This window comes from Dermacentor albipictus, chromosome 4 (assembly GCF_038994185.2).
Source record: "Dermacentor albipictus isolate Rhodes 1998 colony chromosome 4, USDA_Dalb.pri_finalv2, whole genome shotgun sequence".
Lineage (NCBI taxonomy): Eukaryota > Metazoa > Arthropoda > Arachnida > Ixodida > Ixodidae > Dermacentor > Dermacentor albipictus.
The window spans coordinates 172994637-173020134 of NC_091824.1; the positions used below are offsets into that span (position 1 = coordinate 172994637).

Genomic DNA, 25498 nt, shown 5'->3' on the forward strand with positions numbered 1-25498 from the left:
AAGAAAAAAAAACCGTGGTAATTTCTGGAGAGCAAACCCAATAGATTGTGGAGAAATACTGAAAACTATATCCCTATTTCAGTTTTCGTATGTACCATTACTAACCAGAAAACTGTATTGTGGCATTTTAAACGAGGAAAGCAAGCACAAGAAATGAAAGAACAGCTAAAACTCGAAGTGCCACTTGGTGACGAGTTTGCAGAAGCCTAGGCTCGGTCATTTTCCTCGGCTTGCAGAGCAGAACGTCAGACGCGATGGATGCGTTCGCCTCCACGCGCGCCGATAATCCGCCGATGCAGGAGAGATCAGCGTCACCCAGCCGCCCACGACGGTCAGCGGCGGCCATAAGTCTTCGCCAGGCACGCGGGTAAGCAGCAACGCCGTGGCACTCTGGTAGCCGCGTCGGGCGTCATCTCGGGGGACGCGCTGTACGAGCGAGCCGCGATGACCGACGAGCGCTGCTATCGCTGCAGAGCCACGGGCTTTGCTGGTTTCTGCACGCAGTGAATCTGTCTGGCAACGGGAAGTGTTTTGCTTGCGTCATCCTGTCTGGGCTGAGGTACTAAAAAAGTGCTCGCATCACGAGTGCACCAGTCGATGTTGCAAAATTGCTACTGTTGGTCAGTTACACTCATATTTTGCGCCACAAGAGAAGTAAAGCAGCTACCCCCGTTTCTGGCGCACCGAGGGCAAGATCACCCACTGAGTAAAAGTAAGCTGCAGAGAATTTTTCAGAAGATTGAAGTTAATATTACAACTATTAGAACAATTTTCGGTGTATTAGCCAAAATAAAGTTTACCTCGATAGCAGAAATTTCCCTCCTGAAGTTGTACTGTTGCTACGTCATGTTCGCTTCAAACCCAAAGTGGTGTTTGAGGCATGAGTATATTTTCCAAGTTTTACTCTCCAAGTTTGCTACTTCGGCAAAGCTGAAGGACATGTTATTGGGCTAGTAGAAGCTTGCTTAATTACATGATGTTGCGCAGTGACGCACCCAGAATGAAATGTAGACACACCGCTAACTTATTTATTTGAAAGGCAACGAGAAGCATCTACCTGTGTGTTTTTTTTAGTTTTCCAATGCGTAGACGACTTGAAAGATTTAAAGAAGCTTCGCTCTGTGTTATACATCAAAAGTCTGAATAACACAATTTTTTGTGTGTCCGATGTAAAACGCTTCCAAAAACTCACGCGCCATTTTCTCGTTACTTCATCGAACAATCATCGCATTATGAAACCTCGGCTGACGTGGTCAATTTATCAGTCAACTTGCTTTTCTAGAGCCGGCTATCCTGGTTCAGCGTCGAACACATCCAACAGAAGAGCGAGCACACCAGTAGACGAGACAACAGTCGGTGGGTGACGTCGCCAGAGGCCAAATGTTGCGCCCTACGTGCGCAAAGTGAGGCGCAAAGTGAGTTGCAAAAAATGTGGTGTACAGCAAGGAAGTGCCTGTCGTGTTCTCCGCTCCGAATAGACTGTCCAAACGTTCTGGCCGCATCGTGGGCAGATCGAAGGTAAGCTGCCAAGGGAAGCACACCAAGCATTACGTGCAGTGCGCCAATGGCGTTGTGTATGAAATCATCTTGACGTGTTTAAAGCGAAAACAATCACTGTTAAAACACTGTTAAAAACAGTGTTCAACACTGTTAAAAGTTAAATGCAAGTCAAAACTGGTCGCTGTGTTAACGGCCGAATCAGGAGCATGCTAATTCCCTGAAAAAGGACTTGACCATGCACCTTTCAGTGCACTGTAAATTCTTCACTTGTCTGCCAAAATTTCGGGATGTGATTATTCTAGCCCAGTAGCAAAGGCAAAACGGCATGTGAACTTTTGGACGCGTCTTACATAAAATTAAAGATATCTGTAATATATGTGCCAGCCAGGTGTCTGTTGTATTGTAAAGCGTAGAATATTTAACTTCTTGAAATCCTTGAAATAACTTTACTGACTTTGATAAACACCCAATGTACTCTGTCCCTTAAGGCTACGCATTGCAAGAGCTATACATGAGTGTTTGTAGCTGCGTTTCGAATAAAGTGTTAGTGGTGCCAGTAACATGTGTCTTTATTCGTGACTGTGTCGTTGCACAACACTAATTATGTTGTTGATCCTGCCACAAATCCGTTACTGATCTTTCACGTACTACGTAGTCACATTAATCACACGGCCAACTCAAAGTTTGCTCACACAAGCATGTGCCCTAGAAATTTTGATATTCAAGTAGGACACGCTAGTGCATGTAAAAAGTAAATTACTTAGCCCATCTATACATTAACCATGCGCTATCAAAGTGCGCACTAGTTTTAACCGTTTGACTAGACAACCACCCTGGAACTATGTTTTCGCTGTTATAATGATGAGGCCCAAGATAGGGTTCTGGACACACATTTTTATCCGGTCCCTATGCCTTCTGGTCGCAATGAACACTATGTTTCTCCCGAAATCATTCTAGTATTCCACACAAGTATACAAAATGTCTCTAATTGTCCAGGAGAAATAAAAAACCTAACTCAATCACTTGCTAAAGCTCAGAGCAGTCAGCACCATTGTGATAGGGTTTGAAGTGACCTCGGTGGTTACAATAGCTGTCTCTGGGCACAAAATTCCTTGCTCTGAGAAGCCTCGCAGGACGCCTACATCTGGTGTAGCTTTGTTACGAAGAGCGTAGTGTAAGGACCCCACGTGACTAGACTCCAACTGTATTCAAGCGCCTTCTGCCATCGGCGCTCTGAACGAAAACTTAACCGTCGGTGGTAGTAGAAGACGAGAGTACCACCATCGTCATGCGCCGCGGTGTCTACCTGGCGCGTGGCTGGGGTCAATTGTGAAAGAAGAAGAATTTCGCTCTCTGCATGGAACGTCAACAGGAAGCAAGCAAGCAAGCCCTGTTTAGAAGCAACAACCTCTAGGCTCTACATCTACGTCGTCTCTTCCATGCACCTACAGAAAGTGAAGTCTGACCCAAATACCGTGGCAAGAGAGCAGGCTTCGTTCCAGGTACTGGATGCTCCGAAAGGAAAGCCGCCTCAGCCAATGCATCCTCTGAGAAGTGTGAACCAGTGTTCCGCTTCCGTGGAACCAGCCAACCATGTCGGTCCAAGAGGACCGCCGATTGCTGGGCCCTTAATACGGTTGCCCGGAACCAACACGGGTAGATCCGCGGCTTGTGAAGTGATTTCTTCGGCTCAATCTCGCCCATACACTGCAGCTACGAACCAAGTTCGGTTGACAAAGAACGCGAGTAACATTTCGCACGGCACTGAGATGCAGTGCAACGTGCATTCGCTCGATGCTCTCACGACATCCAACGAGGCACCGGCAACATCCTGGTGGCCTCAACACTCGTTGGAAGAAGAGCCACCTCCCGTCCAGCCAATCGTTCATATTGGAGACCGCGCAATAGCCCCTGAAGATAGGCGTGCTGCGTCTTATCCAGCTCTTGAGCCATCACAGCTGTTTTCAGGCATGCCGTGCAAAGAGCAGGCAGCTGGAGAGCGAATGATGGCGGAATTCACAGAGGCCGAGCTTCGCAGTTCCCGCGTGGTGGGGCAAGCGATGCCCAAGGGAATCCACGCATTTCCTCTGATGCACAGGAGTGGAAGTTTCAGCCGCAAGCAGCTTAGTCCCAAGGTAGGTGCATATCCGCTTGCAGTATTTCTTGAGCTCATAGTTAGCGAAGAATTCTCTCGGTCACATTGGGTTTTATAAGATCGGCGCGCTTTACCTAAAGTAAACGTTGAAACCGAAAAATATCCATGATACTACTGCTACGGTCGGACAACTACGGAATCGGCCACAATCACCTAGTTTGCTCGGATCACGTGATTTTTTTTCTGTGTCAAAAAAAGAAAGAAAATGCAATGATTACCTCAACAAAATAGGTCATTGTGTGAAAAGTGTGTGAATGCATAGGTTTTATTTTTTTACGTTCCACGCATTCCCACGTTATACAAGGGCGTCCCAGCTAAATTTAGCCAACCAAAAAAAATCCGTGGACATTCACTAACTTCTTATCAGTTGTGAATGTGAAGCGTCAATGCGTTTTGCGCTGCGAGTAATGTGCCATAGCAGTACGTGCTGCTCGAACCACCAAGCAGCACCGTCCTGCGGTGGGAACACCGTATGCCAGCAACGTCCTGCGCGACGAGGCGGAGGAAGTAGCAGCTGCCACCAATGCCGGCAGGCACCCGCAGCAGCTAAGACGAGTGGGGGTGACGGAGAGAGATACGGACCGCGCGCCGGCTTCGGGAAGCGCGAGCGACGTGGCGTCGCGGCGATGCCCTCACGCCACACTTGGCGTGCTGGGGCGGCAGCAGGTGCCCCCTCGCGCCCGCTCTGCTGCTGCTTCAAAGCGCGCTCGTGACGTGGCGCCACAGCCAAGTTTGCTGCCGTTTTGCTGCTGCTGACGACAGACGCCGATTTTTTCGCTCAATGGGCCATTTTATGCTTTCGCATAACAAAAAAATATTCGGATGCCCGCTGTACGAGGACGCAACTAAAATTATATTATTTGCCACTCTTTGGTAAAAAGCGCGTTTTTTTTTACAATTTCTTGTTATCTTTGTTACATAATTAGCCAAGATAAGTAATCAATCTCGCAAGTCCCAAATATAGGGAAAAGCTTTCAGCGAGAAAATAGCACAGCCTTGTAGGAAACCAGCTGTTCACCAGCAGCTGAATTTATTTATTAAAAATAATATTTTTTCGTGTAATATGAGGAAAGTCCGCGCACTATGAAAAACTCGCGTGATATTGCGTTTGCGCAACGCGCTTGTAGTGCTCTTAAACGTGCATCATTGAGCAGCGCATTTAATCTAGGGCGCTGCCGACGGGAAAGTGATGGGGCAGTAACGCAGCCGTTGGCTTCGAACTTCCCACCAGCTGCTGCCTCCACTGCCAAAAAAGCAGCCGTGGCCGTTCGTTATAGCACTAAGCAGAATAAAGAGTGTGAAAGCCATTTTACATTGTCGGAAGGAGCGCAAAGCAGAGGTAGCTACGGAGGCGAATCGCGCACAAGTCAGATCGCTTCTGAAAAAAGTCCCACATCTTCATAACATTACTTTAAGACTGGAGCAAACAACCACCTTATTTAACAGCAAAACAAGCAAAACACGCGGTGCAGTGTTTAATTTGATCTATTTTCCTCGTATCTATTCCGCATCTGGGCAAATGCAAAGTTACCGCACGTGGAATTACCGCTAACTCATTATCTGTTCCGTGAAACCAAAATTAATGTCAAACGCTGCCGGACTGCTTGGCGCGATAGCACTAGTGCAGAAGCACCGCCCCGTAGATTTCCCCTCATTGCCACAGAAAGTGTCGGCGAGTATAGTATAAAGCGCTGTCGTCATTGCATGATATAACTGAGGGGACTGTGAGCGCAGCGCGCAAGTGGGCAGTAACCTCAGTTCCTTTCATATTTAGCGGGCTTCCTTTATAATGCAGGACAATTATGCACATTATCGCGGGTACATTGTTTTGCTTTCTTGAGGCGACTGTTTTAGAGCGCGGCTTTTTAGGCGCCCGTTCCTGCGGCAAGCGTCGGCGTTGCCCCTCGTAACCGAGCGAACGAACACAGCGAAGGATGAAAGCGAATGCGGAGCGCAGCGGGGAAGTGAAAGACGGCGAGCACGAAGAGGCCGCGAGGAGGAAAGCGGAGGAGGAGGGTATGGCGAACGTCTGAGAAAAAAAGCGTAGTTCGGCGACGATGGCTACGAGAAGACGGTCGCGCATAGTGGAGTCTATTAGGCCGCATTCTCCTTCTTTCTCTATCATCTTTCGCTTCCCACTCCCTCTCCCCTGACGACGCTTCGCCGTGCTCCCTCACGGGTCGCAGAATCAAGCGTCCTTCCTTTCCTTAAATCACTATCACTATCTACGAGAAGGTGCCAGAGCAGCGCGCGTCGCCTGTGTGGAAACAAAGCGCTGCGTGAACGCACGTTTGTTTGCGGCAGCTGCTATGACTCACACCCACGCGTCATCCACGCGCTGCCTTTAGCGATCTCCCGATTAGCGAACCAGTCGCGCCATCCTTCGCTCCGTTTAGAACGTGCCGCACGAGACAGATTGTCCGTGCCAGCCAATATATCGCGAAATGAAAACGCGTATACACCTGCACTCAAACTTCGAATTAAGGGAGTATCGTAATCATCGGTGCATTCTTCACCTCGTTGTCACCATCATCAATTTGCTGCAAGCAGAAATAATTACTGCTAAATCTGATGTTTATTAGAGCCTGCTATAGTTTCCTCATTCGAAGCGCTTTACTACATTTAGGACTTGCGGAGTTGATCAGCATTGACTGCTTAAGCAAATAAAGAAAAGTAAAAATTGTGGAATTTGCTCCGAAGAGTTGGGAATAACATGTATTTAGTTACGTGCGTCTGTAGTGCTCCCGAATATATTTAAATCTTGGCTAATGTTAGCTCTGACAACCTCAATATCATCTTCTGTTCACTTGTATTTCTTCGTCACTTTGGATCAATAAATGCCTGGCTGTTTTAGATCTAAGCAAGGCTTGAATGACATAATGCTCAGGTCGACGAAATTACACTTAATAGTGGCGTCTACAAGGATAAACTATTCTGCCCGTTTCAGATATGCTACTAACTTGGCTTATAAAGTTTCTTTTTCTTTTTTGCAATGGGGCGGCGTTGGAATGCAATAATGCACTGTCTTGCAATATTCTGCATTCAATAATATACACGTGCAACCTAAAGCATCTTTTTTTCTTTTCGCTTTCCTGTTCCTGAGGGGGGAATGGAAGAAGGGAAGGGGGCCGCTGGTGGATGAAAAGTGTATAGTGGCTGCAGGGCTCAGTCAGTCGAACATGACGTTATTCGACTGAGATGTTCCGCGTGGATGAACATTCGTAGATTGAGCACTCGATCAGGCAAGTGCGCTTTCGCTCCGAAATGTTCATTGTGCTGTTCGCACGTTCTTGTATGCTTTCTTTCTTCTCTTTAGTTCTGCAGAGAGAAGGTCCACAAACTTAAGCACAGGTACGAATCGAACAAAAAGGTAAACAGTTTAAGTGGGTAATTTAGAAATGATTGGCAGTTTATTTTGTACCTCTGAGTACGATTCTCTTTTATAAAAACAGAAAACCTAATTTCACAAGGCATGGATTCACAGCAGGCAAATCTGATGATTAACTCGCAGAGCGCCGCGGCCAATTTTACGCTAAAGGCAGACATTGGGCAGTGCAGCTATTAGCATTTGTCTTCCTTGGGGAAAAACGTCATGTTCTAAATTGTTTGATGGCTGTATCTGTTAATCATTTTGATCTAACGACTTTTCTTCGTCTCCCAAAGTTACGGTCGTAAACTCACACTACAACCCGTAATTCTTTTAATGTGTCACACAATGGTTCCCCCAATTCGGTAGTGTTTGTAATGGTCAACGCAATAAAGGCATTCCGAACCCCCAGATTGCACGCTGTACCCTTGCAGGACTCGAAGACGACCAGCCCGCTATTGGTGCTTACCTTCTGTAGCGGATCGTGTGCAGTGGCGTTGGGCGTGACCCTGGTCCTCTTCCTGGCCATGGCTGCCATCAAGCGGCGACCGCCCGGCGCGCCCGACGTGTGCCAGAGCCACGCGTGCGCCGAGTTCTCTCGGCGCCTGCGCGAGTCGCTCAACGAGAGCGCGTGCCCGTGCACGAGCTTTACGAGCTTCGTCTGCGACGGCTGGCGCCATGACCACAAGCTGAGCGTGCGCGAGGAATCCTTCAAGGCGACGCTGGACAGGATCTCCAGGCTCACAAGCGCGTTGTCCAACGAGCCGGACTTTCGCTCAGAGCCTGCAGCCAGCACTTTTTTCAGGAGCTGCGAGTCCATTCTCAAAGGTACCAGCGACGAAACGGCCGCCGTCGCGGAAGCCCTTCGCGATGCTGGTATTGTGTGGCCCCGTCGAGCGAGCGAGCCAGTAGACGCGCTGCAAGCAGTCTTTTACTCTTCCATGAAGCTTCGCTGGAGCGCTGTTCTTCACGCGGAACTGAACGAACTAGATGGCAAAACACACGTCTTACTGACGCCTGTGGATGCATTTGCCATTCCTTTGGAAAAAGCACTCGCTCTTCGAGGTCAAGCCGTCGCGAAGTCGGACTACTTCGACTTGCTCAACAAAAATTTCGGTGACTCGTCGACACAGGCTCAAGACAGCGTGAAGCTGGAGGAGACAATCGAAGTGGAAGAGAAATTTCTGATGCCGCTAGACAAGGCGTTCCGGTCACCCAGCAGAAGGGACGTGCTAAGTACTCACTCCTTGTTCATTCAAAATGCGAACTTGACTAAGGAACGATGGAGCGAAGTGCTTAATGCGCACGGGGCAAACATCAACCGCGAGGTGATATACTGGACAGAAAACGTGGAGTTCGTCGAAAGGTTTTTTACACTTTGGTTGGAACACGGCGAATGGGACGCGTTTCTGCTGCTTTCCTGGTGTACAGTGCAACTGGCTGCACTCTATGCCAACAGGCATTTAATTGTCAACTACTACGGCGACGAGCACAAAGCAGCCATCATGCACGGATCTTTCTGTCTGAGAAAGACATACCTCATCGCCGGCAATGCTGCATTCTTTTATTATCACACGGACGTCCTCTTTCCGCGATCCCGCACTTCCGCTGAAAGCTTGACGATTGCCGTTCGCGAAGCCTTCCTTCGTCGTGTCGAGCATTGGCGGTATTACGACAAAAATACAACCATCGTATCTGAGTGGAACTCGACAGCCCGCGTATTTGCGGTAATCGACGGCAAGTACGCCGTGCAATCTCCGAGCGATGCCAAGCGACTCCCCAACATGACCGCTTCCTTCGTGCAGAACTGGCAGATAGCTGTCGTGCCATACGCGCACTACGCTTCCAACATAGTGTACGATGCCATAAGGCGCTTGCAACTCTACGCCGAATTCAAAGACGACTTCGTCCTACTTCCTTATGCCTTCTCGTTTCCTCTATACGCCGAGGATGCCTCAAATACGATGAATCTCGCCGGAGTTGGAAGGGAGATGACTCTAGCTTTGAGTGAGCTGTTCCTGGAGGCGTACTCCACCTCGAGTAGCGCACGCGAGGCATTTGACGCGCTGAACGAGTGCCTGGAAGCGTCAGATCCTGAGGCTTCACTACTGGAATTTCTCACCTTGGACACGCTAAGCGAAGCACACAACCACCTCGGGTTTCATGCTGGCCGGCGGCTCATCAGCCTCGAGAAGTACAGCCCGTCTCAGCTTTTCTTTATAGCAGCGTGCTACACGACATGCCCCGGCAGTTTGGCTCGTGGTTCTCACAAAAACTGTGACACCACCTTAAGACACATGAAAAGCTTTTCGGATGCCTTCCTCTGCTCATTCGGCACTACAACAGGACTGAAGAAGACGTGCTCTCTCTAGAAGTCGACTAGTATCAAGCTTGCAGTTTGGTCACTTGAAATGAACCAATGCGCCGGGAACATTTATTCTTGTGTAACGTGTGTAACCCTTGCAACTAATTTAGCCCTTCGAGAGATGCCATTTTTGTTGTACTCCATATTGGTGTGTAGAAGGACATTAGGCAATATCCTCTTCTTGCACCCCTGTGTTTCTCTAGGTAGGCGTCTCCGCGCGCATCGTGCCCTGGCCCAACTTCCGTCTTGTATCGAAAAACCTCTCACCGACAGGTATATGCTAGCCTTGAGCAGCGCTCTTCATGCCAGGACACTGCTGATTACATCAAAGCCGCTTCTCAATTGCAACCCGTGCTGTTGCGCTGTACAAGCGGATGTGCACGTATATAAGTTAGACATATCACCGTCGTTGGCGGGATCGCGCTCTTTAGTGTTTGCGTTTGTTCACCAACCTCATAACTGTATATTTATTGGGACCTCCTTCCCAAACAACACAAAAACGCTGTGCATCCTCAAAGCCATCAGTGTAACAGCACTTTACTTATTTATTGCTTTGTGTGGCTAGCGGAAGTGATAAATGGCGTTGCGTTTGTACTGGGCCTAAATTAAGATACCGTGCATGTGTACGTGACATTCACTTAATTACAGTAAGCAACTCCGACTCTATTCCAAATTTTCCTGTAGTAAACTTTGCCGCCACTCATGGCCAAACGCCTTTGAAGAATTACTCGCTTGCTGAAAATATGTAACGAAAAAAGTGAGCATAATTTGACGTTTGATGTTACTGCGCGCCTTTCTACTCTTTTATGCTACTGTTTTTCACTGTCTAAAATCTGGAAAGGGCGTCTTTTACTCAATGCCTGATGCTAAGACTACTTGCCTAAATGTTAACGAATGTCGCCGGTCTCATTTATTATGCTATACATATTGTACTGCTGATACCGTCTGCTCACTTCTGCTAAGGCAACAATCTTGCATTGATATGCATATATTAACGTTCAGTTCAAGCCTTCCGAAATTAAATATATAGTCTCGTGCACGCGTATACGCCTGCAATCGCTTTTTCCATGTTAATGTTCCCTGTTGTGTACACGTTTTTTCTTTCTTGTTTTTTTTTTGAAAGCGAAGCTTTTTTTTTTGCCAACCACGCCGGGTTCAGTGACCGTGGCCGCTGCGGTCTATGGTCGTCGTGACGATATAAGTACGAATGCACATTCGCGTATCACCTGTGTTATTAAATGTGTCCGCCACGTAAGACCATGAATGGCTCGTACCCCCTTTAGCAATAGTTCATGTCCCCATAATATCCCCATAAACGTGCCCTCCCTGCTACGACGTAGAAGTGAAATTCTACTGAGAGCAAGGGAAGGTCCGCCCGTGTCCTTACTGACTCACAAGCGGCTTGTCGTTTATACCTCAATGGAACACTCCCTATACAAGCCATTCGAATCCTGGGTCGCACACTACAATGGACCCACGGTATCGTCTGGTGCCCCGGGCACGAAGGCCTGCGGCGCAACGAAGAGGCCGACTGCGCAGCTCGAGGTCTCACTAGCCGAGCGGCAGACCACACCGTTCTTCAGCCCCCGACAGACCGACGAGCGACCCACGAGTTATTAACGACAGGTCAACAAATACTACAAGACCAACGGCTCGGAAGAACGCAATACGCTCGCCCACACAAAGCTCTCAATAAACTCCAGGCAAGGGATTGGTGCCGCCTGCAAACTAACACATACCCACACTTGTCTCGTCTACACGCAATCTACCCAGATTGTTATATGTCCAGAACAAGTCCCTGGTGTAGCAACCACACAGCCACACTCGCGCACATAACACACGAATGCACCGACCGTCCGGGCGACGCAATTTCGCCACGAGTCACAACACACACACTCACTACGTGGTCTTGGGAGGCGAGACTCTCCGAACTGGACCTGGGAAGCCAACTGGCGACCCTCGACCAGGCCCGGCGAGCCGTGATCGCCAGTGGAGCCCTGTCAGAGGGAACCACCCAGGAATAAACCGCGCAACGGTTTCTCCAATAATAAAGTTCCTCCTCCTCCTACGCTGGCATGATGAGCGGAAACGGAGCAAGCTGTGGAAGAAGACGACGATGACGAACGCGTGAGCAGTGGCACGAGCGCGTTCGCGCGGTTGCGGCGAGAATTTTTTAACAGTCCTTTTCCAAGAAGTTTTACCCTTGTGCCTGGGACCTTTTTGGGTCCCACGTGCGACAAGGGTAGTTCAAGGGCGCGTTACAAGTCCCCGACGCCGCAGGGATATGTGCCATTGAGCTTGGACCCTTTCTGCACAACCACCAGGATCGGCCCACATGATGGTAGTTTTTGCATACATATGCCACGAAACTCGGATCTGAATCATATACAGCTTCGCTCAAAGAGGAACCAGAAAGAACCGCCTTCACGCGTCCGCCGCAGTGGCATTAGCATTGCATCAGCCTCTCTACAACGACTGCATAAAGCCTTCCGCGTCACCTGGTGTGGAGATTCACTAAACACAAACTCGTGTTTCGAATGTTCATGCACTCACACAAAGCTTCGCTGTATATAGATTCCAACTCGTTGGATCTGCTGCATTTCTTGTGGTGAATTTCTTCTTGTGACAAAACCACGATTATTTTTATCGAAGCTTGGCACATTTTTGGTGCAATGTTAACATAGGGGAAATGTAATAGCGTTGCTGCGGAGGCCAGCAGTAGACGTAAACGAAGATAAAGACAGACGGACGAGACGAATAACTCCACCTTTTCGCGTAATGAATTCTCGGCAAGTCACCACACCGCCACAATGGTGCCTCAAGCAATAAAGAGTTGAGAGCACTTACTTCTCCATCAAACACTTTTCGTCAATCAAATAGCGTCTTTGTCTCGGAAACTCGTTTTCGTTCCTGTCGTACTGGCACGCCGGCGATTCGGGGGCATCGGTGATGTGTACGAAGTTGGGCTAGTTCAACACTGGAATAGCAGCGCCAAAGACGGGCAGAGCAAGGCAGACAAAGCTCTGTCGTTCGCCTTGCTTCACGTCGCTTTTCGTGCTGCTATTACAATGTTGTAAGCGAAGCAGTACACCATATGTTTTCTTACTGCTAGGTCAATCAAGAAATCGGCAAACCCGTAGGAGTCTGGAGAGGATAAGACAAGAAGCGCGAGCAAGGGTGCTGTTTAGGTCCAGTTTAGGCCAAAGTTGAGCGAAGGACAACCGCTGAATTCAGAATGAAGCACGCTAATGTTCCTTGTTCAAAGACATGTGCAGCTTGTGCGCATTGTTAAGATAAATACTGCCGAGCTTGCGGCGGAAAGCTAGGATAAGCATCGACGCCTTCGACGTGCCTAGCGTTGTCGTTGTTGGGCGGCAGCTGGGCGCGTTCTCATGCGTCGCGCGTGCGTAATTCAATGGCGGGCGGTATCGCTGAAGAAAAAATATAAAAGGAGGGGGGGAGGGGGCATGTACAATCCAGCGACGCATTCTTGACGAGCTTCTCTCGATGCTTCATTCGCGGGTAGTTCACGCAGTGAAGCGCTGCATGCCTGCTCAGCTTCACTGAAAAGACTGCTTTCCAGCGAGGCGCTTCACCAAGCTGCGTCTCCAGCGCACTGTTCACCGGCATTGCTACGCAACCTCATCCAAAGGCGAAGGGTTGAGGAAAGAACGGGGCCATTTAGTCGTGAAAAGGCACACCTCGGCAACTTTTGGAGCAGAGATCAACTGCACATAAGGAGAAAGCAGAATGATTTGACGGTGAAATTGAGAAATGAAGAACACCTCAGGAATAATTCTAGTAGTCGGCATCGAAAAGCAACGCATTTCATATATGGCTGAAAATTATGAATAAGGAATGTTAACAGCCATATGCCAACGACGTTCTCAGAAGGAATGCTCTTCCACGGAAAAATGGAGCAGTGACCACTGATACGGCCGAGTATAACACTTGGTAATATTTTTGGGAGTAATATTAGCACACTAGAGCCAAAATGCAATGATATCTTTACTAAACTATCGGCACCAACTAGAGTAAATAAAATCAAAGCAAACCCAACTAAATCCAAATCAGTTATTTTTCTTGCTCAATATAAAGCAGTTCCTCCGGTGAATTCATCCATTTTTCAAGACCAGCATATAGAAATAGTCACCGAGCACAAGGTTCTCGGTGTGTATTTTTCTGCCCATCTAAAATGGGACGCTCATGCTGTTTAGACCTCCAGAAAACTGTCTGCAGTTACAGGTGTAATCTCACGCTTCCGCACATTTCTTTCCACAAGCGCTAAACTACAAATATATTACGCCCTATTTCTTTCTCACATTAACTATTGTACACTGGTATGGGCAACAACAACTAAAAGAAATATGAACAAGCTTCTTGTATTGCAGAGGAAAATTATTCGCCTTATCGTTAACATTGAACCAACGTCGATTGTTAATCCCACAACAGCATCATTCAATTTGATCCGTGCAGGTAATATATATGAATTTCGTTTGTTACAAATAACATACTTTTCTTCCACAGGTATGAGTACCTTCCTGACACAACTTGCTTCCCTTGAATATCGTGCACCAATAGTTAACACTCGTTGTACTGACACTTGGTCCTTACCACAGTTTAGAACCGATTACAAGCTGCAATCCTTGGTTCACAATCTGCCATTTTTTCTCAATAAACATAAGCATACTGCTGGTTTTAGTCGACAACAACTGCGAACATACTTTGTGCACATGTAATGCGTATTTCTTCATATGTCGTTTAAGAAAACTTGTGTGTTATTGCTGTACTTGATTTGATGCTGTACTTGATTGCTGAACTTGATTTGGTTTTGATGACTACTTCTGTTTTGCTATTGATATTTCGTTCTGTCTGCTGCTGCCATGTACTGGTTTCCTGGGCCTCCGTCAAGCTGTTCGGACAGCTTTTAGCCCAGGTGACCATCCAGATACTTGCTGGAGAATAAAATATGATTTGATTTAGTCGGAATATGCTATGTTTCTGTGCATTGAAATTAAAGTTGGCCTCAGTTCTGTGTGTGTATATATACATATATATATATATATCAAGGTATGCCGTCACATGACAACAGCAGACACGGCTGAAGCATCGAACTCGCCCTTCGTATATAAAATTACCGAAAATCTTGACTGTGATTCCAGTAACGTCGTGTACAAAATTCGATGCGAGGTGTGTAAGCAGGAATATATCGGCCAAACAGAGACCCCTTTTAGCCTGCGGTTTAACAATCACCGCGCGCATGTGAAAAGTCTCCCCAATTTACCCTTCTCCACGCACGTTCGGCTGCCGGATCACTCCTTTGAACGCGTGAGCGTTGTGCTCTTGCAATCTGGTTTCCAACACACCCGTGCACGCGAGCAGAGAGAATCTTTTTTCATCCATAAATTTGGAACGTACACTAAAGGAATTAATGAGAGTCCGGGGCGGATGACGTGCCTCCGGGATATGCCGTGAAAGCGCGTGGGAAACGCGAATACATTCTATGTATTCTAAAATTGAGACGCTGGCTATTCACTGCTTGCTCACCCCTCCGCATGCGCCTCAAGGGGGCGAGCGGAAAACCAATAAATTCAGTTCCCTGGACCCTGCCACTGAAGTGGTCATTCGGAGTGACCTATTGCCCTTCCTGAAATACGCACGTGCTGACTTGATGTCAGTTGTCTGTTAAACGTTCAAAAATTTGACAACAAGGAGGCTATTTAACTCGACTCCCTAAATCTAAGCCCATGGGCACACTTGCTTTGCGAATCCCATGCATATATTCTTTTTTGGAACTATTTTTTTTTCTTTCGCACCGTAGCTGGACCACAAAGCTGCCGGAACGGGCCGTGCCTTGTATATTTGTACTGTGACACTGTGTTTCTTTCTACAAGTTGCCGCTCTTCTGTCTTCCTTCTGGGCCCCTTCTCTATTGTGCCCCCCGCCACCCGCTCCCACTACAGCGGCAGCCCACGCACTGGAGCTGCGGAGCGACCGCTTTCTCCCTCCTTGCCTCGGGTGCACGGGAACCTAGCTGCCGCTACTTCCCGCCCCCCTCCCTCTCCGTCTTACTTACGTCTCCCTCCTCCTGAGTGCTTTTTTCTTTTTCTTTCCATTTTCTTTCTTTCTTCCTTTTTCCTTTTTTTTCTTTTTTTCCCCCTCGCTTACCTCCTTGCTCTACATACATGTGACTCCTCCTTCCTCTTGCCCTGCATAGCTGCCAAAGGCCGCTGTAAATCTGCCAAGGCGCCGAAAATCAATCACTGTCACAACTGTTCCTCTCGGTTTGATGTATGTAAGAACGACCGGGTACCCGGTCTGGTGTCTTCCCTACCACGGCCGAACTGCCATTTTTTTGTAAACCCTGACGAAGATCGGTCCACCGATCGAAACTGTCGAAATTAAATACTTGTTCTGTTTACCTTGTAGCACCACTCAAGTTTTTTACGTTTGAAAGGTAGCCTGAAGAAACCCTCTTTGCCTACATATATATATATATATATATATATATATATATATATATATATATATATATATATATATATATATATATATATATATATATATATATATATATATATTAAATTAAGAAGAGTAAATGAAGAGTAAATAGACGTGGTGTTTCTACTTTCTCAGAAAGCACTTAGTCAAGTGTACACGTATTATTTCAGATTTAACCGGGCGCGATTCAAAGAAACACATAGAATAATTGATGAAATAATAGTTGAACGTAGCAGTAAATGAGTGTGAAAGCTTCTATGAGGTGCAAACGTGCGTACGTTCAGTCGCATATATCCGCGTTATCTTCTGAGCATATCGTCGTTTGGAATGCTAGTACGTGGTCGCAAAGTTAAAAGTCTCAAACTCTTGGTTTGATTAGCAATAAATACTGGGATCCGATATCACGGTAGCCAAGAGTTTCACTTCGCAAAAGAAGTTGGCGTGTCCGAACATGACGCTCGCACATGAACAGACGAGTGCGAGAGCACCCGCAGTTCATTACATAAGACTGCCAGAATATGAGCTTGCATGCAAGCGCTTAAGTGCAATTTGCGCCGAAACAAGCTGAAGAGAAACAGTCACGTGTTCTTGAAAGCTCGCGTTATCACTGGAAAACAGAGGCGCTATCGAAATGGCGGTTCCTACTGCAGGTGTTATGTCGGCTGGGAAATTAGAAGCATGCAAGCGAATAAGAACTCAATTTTAAGAACGAGTGCCAAATAAATGTGCAGCGTTATCGCACACCATTTGTAATAAAATGTTTGCAACACATTAGAGGCCCCGCATAATCAATTGACTCAGATAAGGAACTGCACATTCCCCGCGCCGAAATCCAGAAGCACAGCTCTAAGTTGACGTTTCTGCTTTATTTTAACTTGTGAAAAAATTAAATGCCTCCACAATTACATCTCGAGTATAGAGCAGTCCCGATGCACGAGGCACAGCTCCGATCACGAAAGAGGAGATTACCGAGCCCTCTGCTCGGCGACGTCGCACGTGTTCCCAGTGGCTCAGCACAGCGCCGCGTCGATCGAGAGATCCGCATTCATACGCTCGGCGGTGCTTCATTAAGCCGATGCCGCAAAATAATAGCTCTCTGCTGGCGCTTGCTTTCTCCTCGATTAACGGCCCGAGTAGCGGGCCTAGACGCGGTCATCACCAGCGCTCGAGGCCGCAGTGCAATTACGCCGGGCTTTTCGGCCGCCGAGTTCATTTGCTTCAGGCGCACCTGCGTGAGCACTGGCGGCGGATTCCGTTTGAGTCCAAGCGAACGATCGGCGACTTTGATGCTATATTTCCATGCCAACGGTGTGCTGAAGCTCGCTGCACATGCCAACCCGATAGCAACTGCGCTTTCTTACAAAAGATCCTGATTAGTCACATGACATGTCCCTGCCTCCCTCCCCTCCATTTCCAACCCCTTATTACCATGCGCTCCATCAACAATAAAGAGTTAAGGTAGTTTGCCCTTCGTCCATCCGGGTCCTCGTTCCCTTTTTTTTGTAATTTTTTTGCCAGTGTAAAACTCAGCGCAACGCCATCACGAATCCTCGTAAGAGTCGTGAAGCTGACTACTCCAAAGCTACAAGTGGCGCATGAGCAGCGCTGCCACGATAGGCTAGTTCTGATCACCAGGTGCACCCAGCGGGCACCGTGTACATGGGCGGCTGTCCACACCCGGGTGCTGCCGTCGTAATGCACACTCCGTACCAATGAATAAAGCGAAACTCAGACATCCATTGGCGGCCTGTCCGGAGCCAGTGATTCTTACCACCCTCTGCTGCGTTGCAGGTCTGACCGCCGCCGTGGTCAGTTGCTTCGCAGCTGCTGTGGACTGAGGGCCGGGGTTTGATTGTTGTGTTCATATAGGAGGTTGTGGCCAAGTACTGCACCAGGGTGGCCAATCCTGCTCTGGTGAGGGAGTGCGTTACCGGTTCTGGTCACCGGGATCAGGCCACACTCCAGGCCCGTTTTTGCAATTTTATCAACACGCGGATTTTTTTTTAATCCGGTGGAAAATTGCCGCCACCGGGATTCGAACCACGGACCTCTTGCACGCGAGGCGGGTGTTGTACCTCTACGCCACCGCTGCACCGTTATCGGTGCAGCGGTGGCGTAGAGGCCGCCAATGGAATATGAACCTGGCAACGTTTAACGCTAGAACGCTATCTAGTGAGGCGAGTCTAACAGTGCTATTGGAGGAATTAGAGGGCACTAAATGGGATATAATAGGGCTCAGTGAAGTTAGGAGGCCAAAAGAAGCATATACAGTGCTAAAAAGCGGGCACATCCAGTGCTACAGGGGCTTAGCGGAGAGAAGAGAACTAGGAGTCGGATTCCTGATTAATAAGAATATAGCTCGTAACATACAGGAATTCTATAGCATTAACGAGAGGGTGGCAGGTCTTGTTGTGAAACTTAACAAGAGGTACAAAATGAAGATTGTACAAGTCTACGCCCCTACATCCACTCATGATGACCAGGAAGTCGAAAGCTTCTATGAAGACGTGGAATCGGCGATGGGTAGAGTGGAAAATAAATACACTATACTAATAGGCGACTTTAACGCCAAGGTAGGCAAGAAGCAGGCTGGAGACAAGGCAGTGGGGGAATATGGCATAGGCGCTAGGAATAGCAGGGGAGAGTTATTAGTAGAGTTTGCGGAACAGAATAATATGAGGATAATGAATACCTTCTTCCGCAAGCTGGATAGCCGAAAGTGGACGTGGAGGAGTCCGAACGGTGAGACTAGAAATGAAATAGACTTCATACTCTGCGCTAACCCTGGCATCATACAAGATGTGGACGTGCTCGGCAAAGTGCGCTGTAGTGACCACAGGATGGTAAGAACTCGAATTAGCCTAGACCTGAGGAGGGAATGGAAGAAACTAGTACATAAGAAGCCGATTAATGAGTCAGCGGTAAGAGGGAAAATAGAAGAATTCCAGTTCAAGCTACAGAACAGGTATTCAGCTTTAACTCAGGAAGAGGACCTTAGTGTTGAAACAATGAACGACAATCTTGTGGGCATCATTAAGGAGTGTGCAATGGAAGTCAATGGTAACTCCATTAGGCAGGACACCAGCAAACTATCGCAGGAGACGAAAGATCTGATCAAGAAACGCCAATGTATGAAAGCCTCTAAGCCTACAGCTAGAATAGAACTGGCAGAACGTTCGAAGTTAATTAACAAGCGTAAGACAGCTGACATAAGAAAGTATAATATGCATAGAATTGAACATGCTCTCAGGAGCGGAGGAAGCCTAAAAACAGTGAAGAAGAAACTAGGAATCGGCAAGAATCCGATGTATGCGTTTAGAGACAAAGCCGGCAATATCATTACTAATATGGATGAGATAGTTCAAGTGGCTGAGGAGTTCTATAGAGATTTCCACAGTACCAGTGGCACCCACGACGATAATGGGAGGGAAAATAGTCTAGAGGAATTCGAAATCCCAAAGGTAACGCCGGAAGAAGTAAAGAAAGCCTTGGGAGATATGCAAAGGGGGAAGGCAGCTGGGGAGGATCAGATAACAGCAGATTTGTTGAAGGATGGTGGACAGATTGTTCTAGAGAAACTGGCCACCCTGTATACGCAATGCCTCATGACCTCGAGCGTACCGGAATCTAGGAAGAACGCTAACATAATCCTAATTCATAAGAAAGGAGACGCCAAAGACTTGAAAAATTATAGGCCGATCAGCTTACTGTGCGTTGCCTACAAACTATTTACTAAGGTAATCGCAAATAGAATCAGGAACACCTTAGACTTCTGTCAAGCAAAGGACCAGGCAGGATTCCGTAAAGGCTACTCAACAATAGATAATATTCACACTACCAATCAGGTGATAGAGAAATGTGCAGAATATAACCAACCCTTATACATAGTTTTCATTGATTACGAGAAAGCGTTTGATTCTGTCGAAACATCAGCAGTCATAGAGGCATTACGGAATCAGGGTGTAGAGGAGCCGTATGTAAAAACACTGAAAGATATCTATAGCGGCTCCACAGCCACCGTAGTCCTCCATAAAGTAAGCAACAAAATCCCAATAAAGAAAGGCGTCAGGCAGGGAGATACGATCTCTCCAATGTTATTCACAGCATGTTTACAGGAGGTATTCAGAGACCTGGATTGGGAAGAATTAGGGATAAAAGTTAATGGAGAGTACCTTAGTAACTTGCGATTCGCTGATGATATTGCCTTGCTTAGTAACTCAGGGGACCAATTGCAATGCATGCTCACTGACCTGGAGAGGCAAAGCAGAAGAGTGGGTCTAAGAATGAATCTGTAGAAAACTAAAGTAATGTTTAACAGTCTCGGAAGAGAACAGGAATTTACAATAGGCAGCGAGGCACTGGAAGTCGTAAGGGAATACACCTACTTGGGGCAGGTAGTGACGGCGGATCCGGATCATGAGACGGAAATAATCAGGAGAATAAGAATGGGCTGGGGTGCGTTTCGCAGGCATTCTCAGATCATGAACAGCAGGTTGCCATTATCCCTCAAGAGGAAAGTATATAATAGCTGTGTCTTACCAGTACTCACCTACGGGGCAGAAACCTGGAGGCTTACGAAAAGAGTTCTACTCAAATTGAGGACAACGCAACGAGCTATGGAAAGAAGAATGATAGGTGTAACGTTAAGGGATAAGAAAAGAGCAGATTGGGTCAGGGAGCAAACGCGAGTTAATGACATCTTAGTTGAAATCAAGGAAAAGAAATGGGCTTGGGCAGGACATGTAATGAGGAGGGAAAATAACCGATGGTCATTAAGGGTTACGGACTGGATCCCAAGGGAAGGGAAGCGTAGCAGGGGGCGGCAGAAAGTTAGGTGGGCGGATGAGATTAATAAGTTTGCAGGGACGGCGTGGCCACAATTAGTACATGACCGGGGCTGTTGGAGAAATATGGGAGAGGCCTTTGCCCTGCAGTGGGCGTAACCAGGCTGATGATGATGAGACATCCACCCTTTCGTAGCAATTGCTACAAAGGAAATCCATACGGTTTCCTCGAAAGAAAAGCCTCATAGGTGAAGAAAAATTCGTCCTGGTTCGGGACTCGAATCCGGGACCACCGCCTTTCCGGGGCAACCGCTGTACCATCTGAGCTAACCAGGCGGCTAGCAGATGGCAGGGCGAAGTCGAATTTGTCGACAACACGAAGCAAAGGCAAGAGTTTGACGTAGCAGAAGTACTACGTCAAACTCCGTACCATGTCATCAACTCGCGTGAAATTATATTTATTTATATCAAATGCGCACGCCCCGATTTGAATCAGCTATATAGCACGCAGTAGGAAGAAGGCCCATGGGCATTTAACAATTGCACTGCCTTGAAAAGAGGACACGGAGATAAATGCAGAGTGGCCATTGTTACAATTGTTTCTGCACGCGCGATTTCCCCACATTCTCCTTTTTCCTCCTTCTGCGCTAAAATCGCCCATTTTTTACCATTTACTTGCACAGGCCCGAAGCTGTTGTCACCACCCGGTTCCTGTTTGCCGATCGGGTTTCTGCAGCGTGTAAACACAACAGAGAATCTACCAGATGTATAGATCAACATCTCCACGTCTCATTTGTCGCCGTGGTCACGAAAACAACGGAGCCGGCAAAGTTAGAGGAATGGACGTTTTCTGTACTTATCTTGTGAACCAATCAGCCCAAATACGCACGTTCCTGTTTTTGGCATTTTGAGTACTAGTTCGAACTGTGTGGACGCAGTTGAATGTGCATGACGCGCCTTCGCATTTCGCGTAAGCGCTTGCGAAATCTAATTAATGTACCAGGAGTCGTCAGAAGAGAAAATGCAATACACCTAACTACAATGTCACCATGATGAAAGCTGTATATCACTTCGGTACAAGGTGAACAATTTCTTGCAGCTTTTCGCGGGGCATCACAAGCTTCCTTGTACATTTTGACACCAACTGTATGGGACACCCAGTATGATGTCCAATTTAAAGATATTGGCGATTAGTGTTGGAGGTTAAAAATCTTAATGGGAACATCAGATGATCAGGCCCACAACATTCATAGCATGTTAATAGAGAGAAGCAATACTAGAATAAACGTGTGAACAAAATTAAAGGTACAAGACGAACACCCGGAGAGTAGAGACGAAAGCAAAATTTAAAGATGTCGTCGTTCACAATGAACATATGTTGAGTAAGTGTTGCATATTATGTGCATTAAGTACACCGGCTTAGAGAAAAAAAAAGTATTTTAGTTAGGGTCTGACATGTTAGCTTAGCGAAATGCCTGACGTGCTATTCCAAGCGAAAGATAAAATAAAAAAAACATATGCACAGTAAATACGCAAAGTGAAGCGAAAGGAGAATCATTTATGAATAAAAGAAGGCGAAAAGGTCGCAAAAGGAAAAAAAAAATCATCTTTTTAACAAAAATGGCACGCAAACGCAATCAAATCCCATCTTCCCGTCTAATATTTTAGTGTTCTTCTATGCTATACATAAAAAAATTATATTTTTCAGTGTTGCTTCAGTACAATGCTAGCTACACTTCAGCCCCCGCTGTTTAGGTAGGCGACGGTACTACGAGTATGTTAGTGTATTTGGCCAGCACAAAATCATGTCTTGCTGCAGCTCTTTGGCATTGCGTGCTTTGTACAGCAGTATATTTACAGCCCACTTCATTTCCATCCATTGCAAGGGCTAGAGGACAGCTGTAATGGCGTTTGCCGGGGCTGGTGGGCACGGATGAGAATTCACTTGGGAGGTTTTCCCTTCCAATAGAATGTATAAGCCCCCCAATCATTTTTGGACGCATCATTAGGCCGCCGCAAGACGGCAGCGCTCGGCGCATAATTGCCAGCCGAAGCACATAGCTTCATCGTAATCCTGCGCTGCGGAATCAGCCTGGAGCACAGCGCAGCGTCGATGGCAATTGCTTGCTCGGCACGGTTGAACGCAAAAGGCCACGAGATGAGGAAGTCTCAGGTTGAACGGGAGATAATACTTAGGCTTTACAGTGAATTCTGTTCATCCATGGCTCTGGAAAATGCGTGAGCCCCGGTGAGACAAAGCTACATCCACTACATACTTTAATTACCGTAGGACAATGGCACGAGATGATCATCTCACGAGTTGCAAAAGCATCTATTGCTTAACTTCAGGCGAGTCACACTTAAAAAAAAGGAATGCTTGCAAGTTTCAGGAGAATGACTACACTGTGACAACATTTGAAGAGCGTATCATTCGATGGTTATATATAGAAATCCCACCGCATGACTTCTTCTTCATGGTCATCTGTATTATAACATTGTGATCACTCATCTGCTGCCACTGTTTACGAGTCTCCAAGGTTACTTACGATCAGTTGAAATACCAAGGCACAATTGTGGCTATCTATTTGTTGTTCTTAAACAATATAGCATTCTGCTATTGTTGCAAACATATGCCACACATGTATCGCTATAGAGCTTACTGAGCACTGAAGTACTCTATAACCACGCACAGCTGCAAACCACGCCTATCGCTTCATTACAACGACTTCCATACAGAACTGCACAGGTGGGAGCACTGTGCAATCCAGCGTACCCGTCGCAAACACACTCAACCGTAACTGCTTCTCCTATCATGTCATGTGTGTCCCCAGATTACACAAATTCGCTGCTCTTTCCGACGTAGACGCTTTCAGACTACCAGTTGCTTCGACGAGGACATAACTCCCTACGTCCCAAAAGCCTAGCTTTGATCTCTCTAGCACTGTGAATACAAAATATTTGCGAGAAGACATCGTAACACTGGTATCACAATCAGCCCATCATCGCGATTGAGCATACTTCCTTCGTGATCGGTTCAAGGTACAAACCCGAATGCAACGCGGGTGGCCTAGTTTTAATTCGTTGTTATCGCTATCTTTCTCAGGGACGATTGCCGCCGCTTGTTGATGTGGTAACCAGAGTTTAATCTTATGCAATAGCCATCCCACCCACCCACGGGTAGAAAGCGAAGCTTTGCTTGCTTGCTTGCTTCTACTACCACTACGACTACTACTACAACTACTACTACTACTACTACTACTACTACTACTACTACTACTACTACTACTACTACTACTACTACTACTACTACCAGCAGCAGCAGCACCACCACTACTACTACTACTACTATCTGGCACACCGCGTTGGGGGATGGTTTAGAGCGTGTGTATACATGACAGGAGCGAGACAGAGGGGAAAGGCCACGCGAGAAACGCGCTTGGACTAAAGCCCCTTAAACTTCGTAAAGAAGTGCCGTGCTTGGAAGAATGCCGCCTCCTCCTCGCGCACTCTGGCCGAGGCCGACGCCGCGTCGCTACTGGCCTAATAGCATCATGTGTGCCCTCGCGCCGTGCATCAGCGCCATTTTTGCTCGAGAAGCGTCTACGGAGTGGCGAGGAGCGCATGTTGGCGCCGTTGCTACGCTCGAGCAGTCTAGGCGGCGCCACGGTCGAGGAGAAAGCATGAAAGAGAGGAGAAACGAGGAGGAGTGAAGGCGGAGGAGGAGAGTGTCGCTACTTTACGAAGTTTAAGGGTCTTTAGTTTGGACCCCACCGCGTCGAATGTGCACAACGCCCTCGGGAGCTCTCAGGGCGTCGCCACATTAGCCTATTGACAGCTGTAATTATCAGTGACCCGCCTCAAAAGCATTGCAGAAAATGCAGCGCTTCCCTTTCTACTAACGTGCGAGTCCAGAGGAGATGTAGATGGAACTGTGGAGAGGACGGAGGAGAAGAGGTAGTTCCCATACAAGTGGGGAGGGAAGGTGACGTCAGAAGGTAAGGCGACCCTATAACTATACGACAGCGGTTGCGGGCAAACTGGATAAGCTTAAGTTCAAGGTACGGTACAGCACGTTCCCACTTTTCCTAAAAAATGAACACCATGTAGATATGTCAAGTAGGGCAGGGTGTGCATAAGCAGAGCCACATTAATTAAAGGGCACCGCAGGGTCCAGGCGACACTACGGAAGCGATCGACCGTGCCCGCCTGTGCCCGCCTGTGCACTTCTGTGCCCGCCTCGATAGCTTTGCGGCTGTGGCATTGCTAGAGGTCGCGGATTTGATCCCGAACGCGGCAGCCGCATTTCGACGGGGGGCGAAATGAAAAACGCACACGCACTTAGATTTTGGGACAAGTTAAAGAACACCACGGTGTCAAAATTAATCCAGAGACCATCATCACAGCGTGCTTCATAATTCGATTGTGGTTTTGCACGCACAGCCTCATAATCCAAGTTTAATACTTACGCCATGATGCGATGTGAGGTAACGACAATGTTCGACCATCTCATAGGTAATGAAATATGGCGCACAACAACGACTCAAGCAAACACCTCTCCCTGTATACAGCCCTGTGGACTGTGTACTACGCAGACAAACAGTACTGGCACACCGTAACGTTTGACATCAACGTACCAATTTTGTGTTAGACTCAACATTGAAGAAATTAAGCTTTCACCCTCAACATTACCACTAATTATCGCCAATCAAAGCGGCCAGCACAGAAAGGTTCCCTTACATCGATTGCTACAGTGTGTGGGATCAGCATTTCTTTTGCTTTGCTTTTTGTTTGTTTGTTCGTTTGTTTGCTTGTTATGTCTTGTTTAT

At 47.3% G+C, this 25498-nt stretch overlaps 2 protein-coding genes across 2 annotated transcripts in view; one reads left to right on the forward strand and one right to left on the reverse strand.

The window, feature by feature from the left end:
- The window catches only part of bru3 (bruno 3), a 1518741-nt gene that overhangs the window by 1434205 nt on the left and 59038 nt on the right, over window positions 1-25498 (reverse strand). The gene's annotated exons all lie outside the window — the stretch shown is intronic.
- On the forward strand, window positions 2791-10013 carry LOC135913619 (uncharacterized). Its single transcript, XM_065446167.2, has 2 exons — window positions 2791-3635; window positions 7457-10013. Exons 1-2 carry the CDS (start codon window positions 2940-2942, stop codon window positions 9392-9394), a joined length of 2634 nt encoding a protein of 877 aa, XP_065302239.2. The 5' UTR covers window positions 2791-2939; the 3' UTR covers window positions 9395-10013.